Source organism: Alosa pseudoharengus, unplaced genomic scaffold (genome assembly GCF_046254945.1).
Source record: "Alosa pseudoharengus isolate Yale_2024_CS ecotype anadromous, Long Island Sound unplaced genomic scaffold, YU_APseudo_1.1 YU_APseudo_1.1_scf_4, whole genome shotgun sequence".
Taxonomy (NCBI): domain Eukaryota; kingdom Metazoa; phylum Chordata; class Actinopteri; order Clupeiformes; family Clupeidae; genus Alosa; species Alosa pseudoharengus.
Genome location: NW_027468774.1, coordinates 41,225,656 through 41,239,260, shown reverse-complemented (window position 1 = coordinate 41,239,260; position 13,605 = coordinate 41,225,656). Strand labels below are relative to the sequence as shown.

Sequence of the window (13,605 nt, the reverse complement as noted above, 5' to 3'; positions counted from 1 at the left end):
ATTGCCACGAGAGAAATAACTATTGCATAGGCTATTTATTTTCCCCTAGCCTATCAGGTGACCTACAACACAATCAAATAAGTTGAACAAGCTGACATTGACAAATAAAATTTATTACTTCGATTTCTATTTTATTAATACCAAACATTAGCATAAAAACATGCATGTATATTTATCTTTTCAAAAAGGGTAGCCTAATCTGTTCTTCAGGATTTTTTAGAGAGGGCTTGACAGGAGATAGGCCAATGCCATAGCAATGAAGTCTGCATTGGGATAGGCCTACAAATCCCTAAACCCACCCACATGGAGACCAGCCAATCAGAGTTAGAGTTTGAGAACTGGGAGTTTTAATTGGATATGAAAGGGAAGGCGGGGCATTTCGGCTTGAATGACTGACGGAGAATCTGCGCCTCCAATGAGAACCGGTTCCGCTTCTCCACCCCTATTATTATGGAAAATAGGTCGTCCAACAACACAGTCCAGGAAGATCACTGACGACGCACCAATGAGTGTGCACACACAGTTTTAATAATGAGTATTATTAGTGATGTACAAAACACACAATCCATAGGCTACCTCAGTAACATTAACTATAACATTTTACCTTCTAAATAGTCTATTAATCTTGTTCATATTACGACAAAGATGAAATTATTTTCGTACCCTACCCCTACACATAGGCCTATTAGCCGTCAAATAAAAAAAGTAGTCAGACTGTCAATAAAACTGTGGTTGGCAGTGAAATCAAAAAGTCCATATTTAACAAAAAAAAATGTATATAAATATTGCGGTGTTATTTCAGTTCAAAACAACAGATAGAATAGCCTAGTGTTTCTCTCTTTGGTGTGCAATAAAAATTAAAAAGCGATCACTGCAGGGAAATAATTGTCGACATCATGAAACACTACATTTCAAATAGGCTATGCCTATACTCTAACACAATGGCTTACGATACAAGTGCCTTCTGTCTTCTGTCTTTAAGTGAACTATATTAGACTTCTGTCATCTCGTCATCAAACCCTACAAATATTTGATTATTCTGGCAAAATAACTACAGGCATAGCCTAGGCCTAAACTATAATATAGTCTCCCGTCTCATCAAAAGTTTTCCCTTAATTGAAGGACGTTGGGTAGCATTTTTCAATACTTTCTTTCATATCAAACAAGTTTACTTAATTAAATCAGCCGTATTTGGTGTGTGAGTTCATCCTGATCTGATTGGAACTACCGCACCCGCCCGGCCTTGGTTTGGGATGTGACAGCAAAAGAACAAATGACTTTCAAATGACAAAGGACGTTGGGACCCATAGTCTTGATATTTTACACTAAAGACTAACTTCATAGAAAAAATAATAATTTCAACAATTTTAAGGTGCTCCTAAAAGGTAAGGTAAGCCTTTAAAAAAAATGACCTATAGGCTACTCGGACCAAAGCAGGCCTGTAGCCTACTGTGCTCTTGACCAATTGATAATTCGAGTCTGAAACATGTTTAGACTAATAAATATTATATATTATGTACATAGAATTTTACCCTTATCGACAAAAACAAAGTATTTACACAAATGTCACCCGACAAAACATGAAGATTATAGCTGCATAGCGCGAATCTCTAGACTTCTATGTCCCGATCCTTGTGCAAGGGTGCATGCCCCTCATAGCGTCCACTGCTCACTTGAGTATTGACCACTTGATTTGATCCTTTGCTGACTGTAATACCTGAAAGGCAAACAAGCAAATGCATTCATGAAAAAAGGGGAAACTGACGAGGCTAAGCGCTATTCTTTGCATGTTCAACGGGCTCACCAGCGCATGAGGCCCTGCAGTCTTTATTTTCTTCACTCACTGCGTGCACCACCCAGTAGGCCCTACTTACTTCTGATTTAAAGTTAAATGTTATAAATAATTTGGAAAACTACAGCGCAGATATTCTGGACAGATGGACAACAGCTCGGCAAAAAGCAAACACCCGCACGCACACGGCAGTTAAAATTGTTTTTAAGGTTATCGTGAGAGTACATTCAACCACCAGGTGGCGCATGAAACCCATAAATGTCTCATTTTCTTGTCATCTTTCAGGAGGCCACGCCATTATTTTATGCCGGGACTTACAATGTTTGTGTTTTGCTCTTTACCCTATATAGTATTAAATTAAATGTTGGCAAAAAATATGGTAATGGTTAAGATGGTTGCTACACAAGCAATATTAGCTTACATCTGTTAGATTGCAAATATTGCAACTGGTTTGGATACACCAAGGGCCCTATTTTCCTACATGGCGCATGGCGGAAAGCGGATTATTATCCCAGTGCAATGTATATTCATTGTTTATCTTGCACATCTCTTTTTAGGAGCAATGCGCCTAGGGGTGTGGCAATTAACAACGAAAGATGACATAGATTAGATAAAGGGAGTATTTGATCTTGGTCTCCGATATTAACATAGAAGGTATGCAACTTTGGTCTGTCAAAACATGCTCAGAAGCTATTTTACAACCCTATTATTAGGGCTGGGGAGTAAAACATCCAATTTTAGCAGGTACAGTATGTAGCGCCCCCGCATGGTCACCCCCACAGGCTCCAGCAACTTCTTCCTGAATCTCCATGGGTAGAAGCGGCCGGTAATCAGACAAGTACTTTGCATCACAGTCTGTATTTGTGTCATAGTCTGTCTTTGTTAAGAGTCCCGAGACCCGTTTTTTAGTGGTCATCTCAAAGTACAGGATTTACATATGAAGGAGGAAATAACCGTGTTTGCAGTTCACGGTAGCTTTGTGACCCTGTGACCGAACTCTCCTTATTCAACACTGCCAAGGTAAAAATGGTTTTCCCTTCTATGTCATCTTTCAAAGGGGCCCGGAAAGAACAAAAGCGCTTTACAAGCCAAGGTGTTGCTGTTGTTTCTGTACCACTAAGCTGTGATGTAACTTCTGATTTTGAGAATCAGAAAACAGGCAAAACCATTCATAACCAGAAGGCTGCTTGGTTAATATGCCAGCAATACAGAGAGAGAAACAAGGACAGGTGAATGGAGAGCCAAAGAGAAAGAGAGAGAGAAGGGAGAGAAAGGGAGAGAGAGTGAGTGAGTGAGTGAGTGAGTGAGAGAAAGAGAGAGATGAGCTGATTTCAAGAGATGGAATGGGGCGGGGAGTGAGTACAAGCAGACTTACAGTGGTAGTGAGAGCCAGTTTTTCTGTTAGGTGCTGCACAGGGGAGGTAAAGAGGTCAGTCAGTGTGATGAGGAGGCAGTAGATGAGCAAATCAAAATCAATAACAAAGACAGAAGAAAAACAATGGAGCGGGTCTGGCCCAGGTTAGGCTCTGATATGGCCCGAGCCCGGCCCGGCACTGAGGAGAGCGAGCCAAATCTGCTCCAGGGTTTCATGAATCATGGCTTACACACATCTCTGTAGTCTACCAAACTAGAAGGGAGGATTATACCAAAAGGAAAACTATTCTGAGGCATTGCATTTTGTTGATTAAACTGAGGAATACAAAAGGCATGAAATGTATAGAAGTATACTTACAAGTGTTTTTTTGGGTTAAGTTAGTATTTGAATCAGTATTTTGAATGAATGTTATGATCTTGAATGTTATTTTTAATGTCTTTCTATGCTGATTGCTGAGCTGTAATGCAAGATACATTTCTATGTAAACAGAGATTAAAGTATTATCTTATCTTATGTTATTTGTCAAAAAACAAAAGTATGTACTGTGTGCACATGTCTGTGTTGCATATTTTGTGTTGCATCAGTGTGTGCGTGCGTGTGTGTGTGTGCGTGTTTGTAAGTGATTGCATGTCTTGAGCTGTGCATCAGTGTGTGCGTGCGTGCGTGCGTGCGTGTGCGTGTTTGTAAGTGCTTGCATGTCTTGGGCTGTGCATCAGTGTGTGCGTGCGTGCGTGCGTGTGCGTGTTTGTAAGTGCTTGCATGTCTTGGGCTGTGCATCAGTGTGTCCGTCTCACCTGTGCCACACTCTGCTCTGACAGAGGGTTGTCGTCCGCCTGCCAGAAAGAGAAAGAGAGAAAAAGAGAAACCAACTCAGACACGCCTGTGAGGCTACATTATGAAAGACTGCACCTTCTCCACCAAAACACCCACATGCCATTCAGACATAACCAGTGGATGCTAAAACCTTGAGCATACAAAAGCTCCCTCATATTTCACGAGCATTCAAGTCCTCCCACAGGATGCTAAGAAAAGATTGAGACTTCAGCGGTGTCCGTACTACTGGTCTCTAGCAAGTGACAAACAGAGAAAGGCTTTTGTTGCTTTTCTCATTACTTGTGCTGTGCACGTTCTGCTTGGGTCTTCACCAGGATTCAAAATATCAAGACCACTGATTTGATATCAGTGTGGATGGATCAAACTTTAGGGCCAATATGCATTTTGTCTTCTAGGCTCATTTCCTCATTTAGTTTAACAAGCCTACCTGTTGCATTTTAAATTTAAAAGTTAATCTAATCATTACCAGCATTCCCCATTAGATGTCGCTCTCTCATTTTAACTGCATAGGCAATCCTGCATTTTTCATTGTTAAAACAATGTGAAAACACAATTTGATGTATGTTAACTACCCACTGTTATCACTGTGAGTAAGCAAATAAAGCAGTACAACAATTAATTTTTAATTAATTAATTACAAGTCAGATTCTTTATAAACTGAAACATGCAGGAGGATAACAACAGGAGGATAAGTGGGATATCGACCCTCTAGGTGTCCAGATTTAGGCTATGGAATGAATGAACTTGGCAAAGGAAACTCTTTACGTCCGTGTCGTCCATTAATAATGTGGGACACCTCGGCGGCTGTTATCCCTTCCTCATGTGCTAAATATCCAGGGAACACACACTGATAGAAATATTCTATCTGTACAAATGGTAAATGCTACATGTAGATTAAAGGGAAGACTAGAAGGTTATGTAGCATCCCCATTACGTTCTATGCTTATAAATGGCTTTGTAGGACCAGCTGTGCTTTGCAAACTCGAGTATTCCCAGGACTTGAAACTTCACTGGATGAAAACTAACAGCTGGTGAACCTAATTGTTGGTTATCGAAATAACATAATAGGATTGCAATGTGAACGCACACACCACTTAGTGCAAGTTTGTTCTGTAGCTCCTACTACAATAATAATAAACACAATTTATTTACAAACATTTCTGTGTTTATTCTATGCTATTGCTATCCAGTTGTTAAGTCATGCTGTGATAATGCACCAAAAAATCTGTTTCTGGGTCCTACTGGGCCCAGAGTGGCCCGTTTTTTCCAAAGATAGCAAAATAAACTTCCCCCACTATTGAAAGAAGCATACAAGCAAATGGTTATTCTACTACTCACTCCTAATCTGCCTTCAAAGCTTCAAAGCTTCAAAGCTTTACTAATTACTCTGTTAGAGTCAAGTGATTGTTTTTTACCCTCACAAAAACAGAGGTGATGGTGAAAAGGTTCACAGGTTGTGAAAACAGGCTGGTTGCACTAATAAACTTTTTTGGACGAAAGATATGTTGGGCCCGGAAACGATATGAACTTAACAACCGAATACTAATACACACGTCTGTTTTGCACTTCTACTGTATACATAATTACCCTTATTCCAAATTCATTCTGAAGTCTAACCTGTCGTTTATGGATATAACACATTGAAAAACATCCACATGCTCCATCAACCCACTATTTGTGAGAAACTACAGACGTGTACTTTTGTGATCTTGGGTGGATTTCCAACACATTTCGATTTCAGCTCTTTTACTGATTTGTAACAGCAAAACATGTAGTTACCAGTTGGCAGAAATAGCAACAAAAGTTACCACTGAACCGTGTATATTTACTGAGAGGCTGAACAAACGTAAACATCCCTCTCTTGTTGAGGCCAGTGTTGGTTATGTGGAAACCCACCCATGGAAGTGTGCATCTCACTGCAAGGCCATGCGCTCACTCCATGCAGGTACCTTCTCTGGGCTTCCCACCCACTCTCTTGGTTTAGAAACCTCTTTGCCCTGCCCCCCTCACCCTTTCTGTCTCCTCTGGCTTGCCGTCCCCTCCCTCCCTGTAGGGGAGGCGGTGGGACTAAGCATACTGGCTGCTGGAGGACTGCGCCTCCACATTACCGGTGATGTAGTCAAACAGGACAAAGCCAAACGCCTGTTCAGAGCCAGCCTATCAGGGCAAGGCAAATGAAGATGTGTTTTTTTGTCTGTTTGTTTTATTTTGTGAGTAATGAATTGGTGTAGGAAAATGTAGAAAATGGGAGAGGTCTCAGAAGTATCAAAAGTTCTGGCCACGGGTCTTACCCTGTAGTTGACTTTCTCCACCACCTGCTGTGGGTCACTCTCCAAAATTACCCTGACAACAAGATCAACAAGAGACCCGTCAAACAAACAACATCAGGCTGTGAACAAAGTTTAAAATAGGACATACCGGTAAATAAGTCAAAATTTATTAATATAGCCATTCTGAATATCGATCTATCTATTAATTTAAAGTAACTGAACTAAATAAATAAATATACTGTATCAAGGGCCGTTTACAGCAAGAACGATAACTATAATGGCAAAAAAATATTGTTCTAGCTAATACGAATGACAACATTAACTATAACGACATGAAGAATGATATCGTTGGGGGATCACTTTCAGATCAATTTTCAGAACGATAAAAAGCTGACAGCCAATCAGAAACCATCAAATTGTAACCATCACATTCATCAACACAAAGAGATACTTTTTGTTATCGTTGGTCAGTGTGGATGCTTTCGTTATGGTTATAGTTAGTTATTGTTCCTGGTATGACCGGCCCTTTACACCAGTTTGATTTATTGTTTAGAGAGAGGTCATTTTTTCTTCAACATCACTGCACGAGATCCATATTGTCCACAGATGACTTCCCAGTGTCAGTGACCAAGATACTGGCAGTTAATTATTTTTACCCAAAAGGCTGTCCTCCCAGAATAGGAATTTCCCTGATTGTTTTGAACGGTGTTACACCTGTTGTGAAACTGCATACTGCAGGTGTCTCAAAGTCGGCCCTGCAGGTTTACTTAGCCCATATTACATGCTCTCCACACCCATCTCTTTTCTCCTACCACCCAACTATTTTCCAGCTTTCCAGACTTCTGTGGTGAAATTCGACAACCACTCTCACCCGCCATCGATGATCTCATCCACCACCAGGAAGACTCCATCCATGTTATCCAGCAGACACCTCCTCTCCACGTTCTTCCTGTGAGGAGGAGACACAGACTGTTGAACAGGGGAGGTTTAGTGTGTTAATGCATTTATTAATGAGGCAGGCCCCGTCATGTCACTCACACATGAGACACAAACCAAACCAAGTCATAATAGGTTAAGGAGATCTGCGGAGGGTAAGTGCAACCCATGTTATTATATACAAAATAGTCATTTGTGCAACCATACTCAATTCCTTATTAGACATTAATGCCCGTGAAAGGTGCAGGTTGGAGGCAGAATAACACTAGATGTGTGAAAGGAAAGGAGCAGGAGAGTACTTTTGTTTAGTATTTATTATGAAGGTTTTTGTTGTGTTTTCACCTTGTGTTTTGAATAATTTTGTGCATGCAGGTCCCCCCTCTGATCAGTTTATCAGACATACAATGTAAGACTCAGACTAAAAGCTTTCAGACCATCACACACACACACACTCACTAAGGCATACACTGTTACAGTATATATTTAGTATATTCTTTATCTTCTACTGTCCTTATTGCTTACTTATTACTTACTTTCACAGCAAAAATTATATATGTGATTAATTTAGATTAATGTAAAGAGTATGTTAGAGTATGTAATTAATTAGATTTTTTTTTTTATCGATTGACAGCCCTAATATTATATACTTTTAATTACTTTTTCTGCTGTTAGTGAATGTGTGTGTTGTCTGTATGCTACGGAGACCTTGAATTTCCCCTGGGGATCAATAAAGTGTCTATCTATCTATCTATCTATACACCAGCGACAGTTAGTCCTCTCTAACTGGCCATGCCTCTTAGGCATGACCACTCATGGGTTCACTACTCACTGTGTGCATCACTGATGATGCTGCTGCGCACCACAACCCCCCCCCCCCACACACACACACACACACACACACACAATGAGTCCACGCAGCATCATGCTTCAGCCCATATCTGTATCCTCGTATCCTTCGTGATTGTTTTACAGACCACACTAACACACAAGTTACTGTGTATGGGCCAAGACTAATCAGTTCATTTTTGTATGTTTGTTATAATCTTGTTCTGTTTTCATAGCATTTATTCATCAGCCCCCCCCCCCCCCCCCCCAATCCCCCCCCCCCCCCCCCCCCCCCCCCCCCACACACACACACACACACACACAATGAGTCCACGCAGCATCATGCTTCAGCCCATATCTGTATCCTCGTATCCTTCGTGATTGTTTTACAGACCACACTAACACACAAGTTACTGTGTATGGGCCAAGACTAATCAGTTCATTTTTGTATGTTTGTTATAATCTTGTTCTGTTTTCATAGCATTTATTCATCAGCCCTCCCCCCCCCCCCCCTCACCAATCCCCCCCCCCCACACACACACACACACACACGTATGGAAAGGCAAACAATGTGGCAATCAACAGGCCATTACTATTTTGGTGTGAGCCCTGCCCATGCAAACATGACTAATGTCTTTCCCCACTTCAGGGTGTGTCAGATTTAGAGCTGCTCGGCGCTTTTTCAAAGCCTAATGGAAGTGTGCTGTTTAGTTCTCTGTTTCGCCACAATCTCACACACACACACACAGAGAGAGAGAGAGTGAGAGTGAGAGAGAGAAAGAGAGAGTGACAGAGAGGGAGAGAGAGAAATATTGAGAGAGTACGGGGGGGGTTACTGCATTCGTTTCTATGGTTACGGTACCAGCCTTTGCCAAGCAGCTGTAGTTTAGTGATTATGGGACCAAAATTGAAGAAGGAAACACACTGATGATGTACATCATCAGGTACTAATACAGAAAACACTGGGTGGCGGATGGATTTAGAAATGGGCTTGATGAGCTTGGATTTGGACAACATCTCTGAAAACAACATTGTCTTCCAGCCATTATAATAAATCATCTTATTTCTATGTTATTAGTGTTTCAGTGACACACTGTCATCCTGTATTATTAGCATATTATATCTGTGTTAAGGGAGTGGCAACACATTGATTGCCGTTATTTGATGATGAAAAATTATTTGATAATGACGATAATGATTTGATAATGACGTTCGGTAGCTTATGAATGTGTGTAGAACTTACCTTAAGATTTGACTAAGTGATTCAAACAGGCAATTCAGGACAGCCATCAGCATAAGCTACAAAAGTCAAGAGAAAGATAGAGAGACCAAACACAATACACGATTAACTGGACAAATCCAGACATTGAGGGATGTGCATAAAGAGTGGGAATAGACGTAAACTGTATTAAAAAAGGAAATGGAACAGATATCAGGACTAAAAAGAGAGTGGGAGTGGGGAAGAGGAAGAGGTGTGTCCATGTTATTCTCACAGATCTGGCTCTCCTCAAACAAAACGATACGACTTTGCAGTGATAATGTGGACAAAGAATGCCGCCTTAGTGGCCTAGTAACAGGGCGCTGCGTTGCGCTGCCATGCACTGCATACCTCGTTCTCCTGGGCACTGCCGACCACGTAGAAGAACAGATCAATGCTGCCCTTGTAGACAATTGTCATCCCTTCCAAGAAGGCAATCTCATCTGCTCAGAGACAGAGAGTCAGAAAGAGAGAGAGTGAGAGAGAGAGACAGAGAGAGGAAGGAGAGTATGGAGATAAGACAGATGGAAGAAGCAGAATGAGAAAATGGCTCCAAGCGGCGAAGAAAACACAATGAGAACAGGGAATGGCTGGACATGAAGGAGCAGTGCTGATTTAAGTTTGTAGGTTTGTGAGGTATAGATAAGAGGGGGGTGAAAGGTGATCATGCTGGCCACACCTGAAGGCCAGGTGGAGCCTTCGATTTCTTTGACCATGATGCCACAACGAAAAAAGCTGTCAGACAGGAACAGGTTCTCTACTCTTTTGTCAGCCGTAATCCAAGCTCCCGAACCCCTTGAGGATCGAGACATGGCTTTACAGTCACACAACAAAAAGTAGACCTGGCAAATCAGCACACGGGAGAAGTCTCATATTAACAAAGTTGACCAATGGGATCACAGCTGACACTACCACCTTCATTCATCGGAATAGCTTGTGGGCCACTGGCGACGATTGAGAACAGCTCTCTGAAATAAAACCAGGGCATTTGTTGAATGTATATGCCCACAAATTCTATGTTCTATGGCTTCCAATTTTGATAGAGGAGCCAGCTGACATTGTCTTGAGAGTTTTAGCAAAGACGTTTGGACCGCTTGAGAAAGCATTATCTCTGCACCCCATCAATGCTCCACATGCCCATCATTGAGGTGTATACGAGGGCCTTCTCCAGCTGTCCTTCTAATCACCGGCAAAAACTGAGGCACTTACTGTCAGCTTTGTGGGTCTTGTTGAAGACATTCTTCTCAAAACTTCTCTGTTCCTTCATAGATGGGTAAAGGTCAGGATCGTAGTACTAGAAAGAGGTGAATCAGATAGGAAATATATAATGCATGTCTGAGTGCACGTTTTTCTTTGAGGAAAGACTGATAGTGTTTGGAAACAAGATATACAAGATGTTCAGTCCTATAGGCTCAAAAGCTTGCATAGATAATGTTTGATTGGCAGTGTGAAATTAGATGAATGTAATGTAATGCAATTTTACCTTCGACAGAAGTCTGTTCCCATCATTGTCCAAAATAAATACAGCCTTCACTGTGTATAGTGAAGGTTCCTGAAAACAATTTAAAAATATATCAAAGCCTGGTAACATTTCAAAATCACAGAAGGCAGGATCAAATCAACAAAGAACACAGGAATCTGTCAACATTCAAGGAATCAGAGACATATGGTTTAGTGATTTGTCTTCATCCATTGCTGCCGAGTTGTTCCGAGCCAAAGTTCTGTTATGCACTGACTACAACTGACTTAGAGTCTTAGTGTATCACAGAACTTCGGCCAAGAGAACAGAGAGGGGGCTGGTAAATATTAACCTCAGAGATGTTAGCATGACGGTGACTCTCTCCTGCCTGGTTCAATGTGATGCCATATGGAGAGGAACTTAACTGTAGAACTTCAAAATGTGCCATTCCCTGGAAATTGACTCCACCTTCTGTTGCACATATCGGTAAGGGCCTTGGCAGAAGGCTTTTACTGAATTAAAAATTACCACTTCAGGGGGGCCTCTTCCACTAGATACACTAGAGGTCTAAGAGAGATTACCTTCGTTGGGAAGATAAATGCGAAGGAATGCAACTATACTGGAAATGTGATCAATGAATTCCAAATCTCAGCCATATAAAAGTATTTAACCTATAGGCTACTTCGTTTGGTTAAGGGCACTAGTTGAAATAGACAAAAAATATCAATGAAAGTGTCACGTTTAAGGGTGACACGACATTTGAGACACCTGTGGATTGAAAAAACTGCACCACAACCGAAAGAGAGCCGCGGCAGCACACGTTTTGCAAACTGAGTGAAACGACATACCGAAGACGTGGCATCCACGTCCCACTCGGTACAGCCTCGGATTGGTCTGCTGCGCTCGGTTTAATAAGTTTGTGCTGTTGTAGGACAAAGTATTGCAAGTGTGTTCTAAGAAATACTTGATCCATCATGAAAGAGATCGTAACAACGTTCCACATTTCATTAGAATAGTTATGATAATTTTGGTGTAGGCTAGGGTTTTACTTTGAGCCTGCAGCCTATTCAGTGAACTGACTGGCAACTGTTCGAGAGTTAGGCTATGCGACACTAGATTAAGCTATTCCTCGTCAGGAAATGAAAAGTGCAACATTTGCTGCAACATTGTTAACAATACACAATGGCAAGCAATGCAACAATGTCGTTCATTTAAAATGGTCAAGCATTTCAAAAGTAGAAGAGGTAGGCTATCCATCTGGTTTTACAGCCTTTTAGCTTAACTCAACGAGGTTCAATGTTCCACATAACGTCCGAGAGCGCATTTTAAACCTATATTTTGAACGCCGTGTTTGTTAAAGGATATGATGCAATCAAGTTTGAATATTTTATGGATAACATTAAATATTTGCAAATTACTGACCAGAGCCACAGAGTCCATGGTGTTGTTCCTGTGTTGACGTGGACAGGTTTGAGCTGTCATTACAGCAGACCTCGTAGAATCCTCTGACTCACGAGTGGGCGGATCTAACTGTGGATAGGCTGCTAGATTTACTGAAACTGAACCACTGAGGACACCATTTGGGCTCTGCGGAGGTGCCAGCTGGCACTCTTGTCATACAGTATAAGAACCAAAATGGCGTTTTCCGACAAACTAATGTTAGACATAGCCTATTTTAATCCATGCAACAGGGTTTTCTTCATTTAAGTGTTCGATGGTTTAAAAACCTACAGCAACGATGCAGTCAAAGAAAAGTTATATATGGAGGTTGCCATGTTGGTGTTGCCATTATAAATCATTTACAGTGATTAAAGATCCGTAATCTCGCCTGCTATTGACTTTTGCATAACGTCTGGCATTGTAGGTAGGTCAGTGACCGCCTTCTGGAGGGGCCTGTTGACCAACAGCTTATAGCTTAGGCTACCATCCAACACGAGTGTTGGTTTCTTGTGGTGCTTTTTACACCTATTACAGAAAATGAATTATTCAAAGTCAGTCACTAAACATCTGATTGTTCTATTGCTTAATTCAATTCTTGCTGTGTAACTTTATTTGCTTACATGTTAAAATGCTATACTGCAAACAAAATCCTGCAGGTTGGGCCTAGTTGACAGTCATCTGAAATTAAACTCAGATTATAGGCCTCGGCCTCGTTGACAGTCCCCAACACCGGGAACCATAAATCAGATAGTCTCTGTGTCTGGGGATCCTGATCTTTGTAATACACGTGCACATCATTGCATCCTTGCATCCCTGGGATATTTTGTGCTCATTGTATGGATTACAGTTCTGGCTTCGGTAGCCTAATAGAGTCAGTCACACTCATAGTCTATGGTCACACTGAATAGAACGCCAATTCTAAAAGTGTGTTGACACTGCAATGGACCAGTCAAACGTCAACCTTTTACTTGCTTCAGTACAATTTTGAAAAATAGGACTCATCAAAATATCACACACACAACCACACTCACAGTTAGCAGAACTCTTCGCGCCTTTTGTAAAATTGAAAACTTTTGCCAAAATTATATAATAATTTATAAAAAACTTGGTTATGTTACCGTATCATTCACACATTGGTCAATCTGATTTTGTTTGAAACAGTTACTTCAGAACACTTTTTAAATGTACACTTTTCTAATGATATAGCCTGAATTTGTTCATTTCAGGGATACTATAGAAGTAAAGTACATGCATATTTTGACAAAACACAACACACAAGACCAGTCCTGTACACTGACATACATACATACACATACACACATTTGGTATACCTTGCTAGTACTGGCTTTTACCTTCAGAACTGCCGTAATTCATTGTGGCATAGATTCAACAAGGTGCAGCAAACATTCCTCAGAG

At 41.1% G+C, this 13,605-nt stretch overlaps 1 protein-coding gene across 2 annotated transcripts; it reads right to left on the bottom strand.

Annotated features, from left to right (window-relative positions):
* Window positions 1–506: 506 nt before the first annotated feature.
* On the bottom strand, window positions 507–12,240 carry copz2 (COPI coat complex subunit zeta 2). 2 transcript variants are annotated; one of them, XM_076266321.1, is made up of 10 exons: window positions 12,172–12,240; window positions 10,774–10,842; window positions 10,500–10,584; window positions 9,642–9,733; window positions 9,276–9,331; window positions 7,143–7,220; window positions 6,293–6,344; window positions 3,962–4,000; window positions 3,168–3,200; window positions 507–1,717 (listed from the first exon to the last, which is right to left on the bottom strand). In XM_076266321.1, exons 1-10 carry the CDS (start codon window positions 12,229–12,231, stop codon window positions 1,670–1,672), a joined length of 612 nt encoding a protein of 203 aa, XP_076122436.1. In that variant the 5' UTR covers window positions 12,232–12,240; the 3' UTR covers window positions 507–1,669. The 2 variants fall into 2 exon arrangements, with proteins under 2 accessions (XP_076122436.1, XP_076122437.1); XM_076266322.1 differs by lacking the exon at window positions 3,168–3,200.
* Between the last annotated feature and the right edge of the window lie 1,365 nt (window positions 12,241–13,605).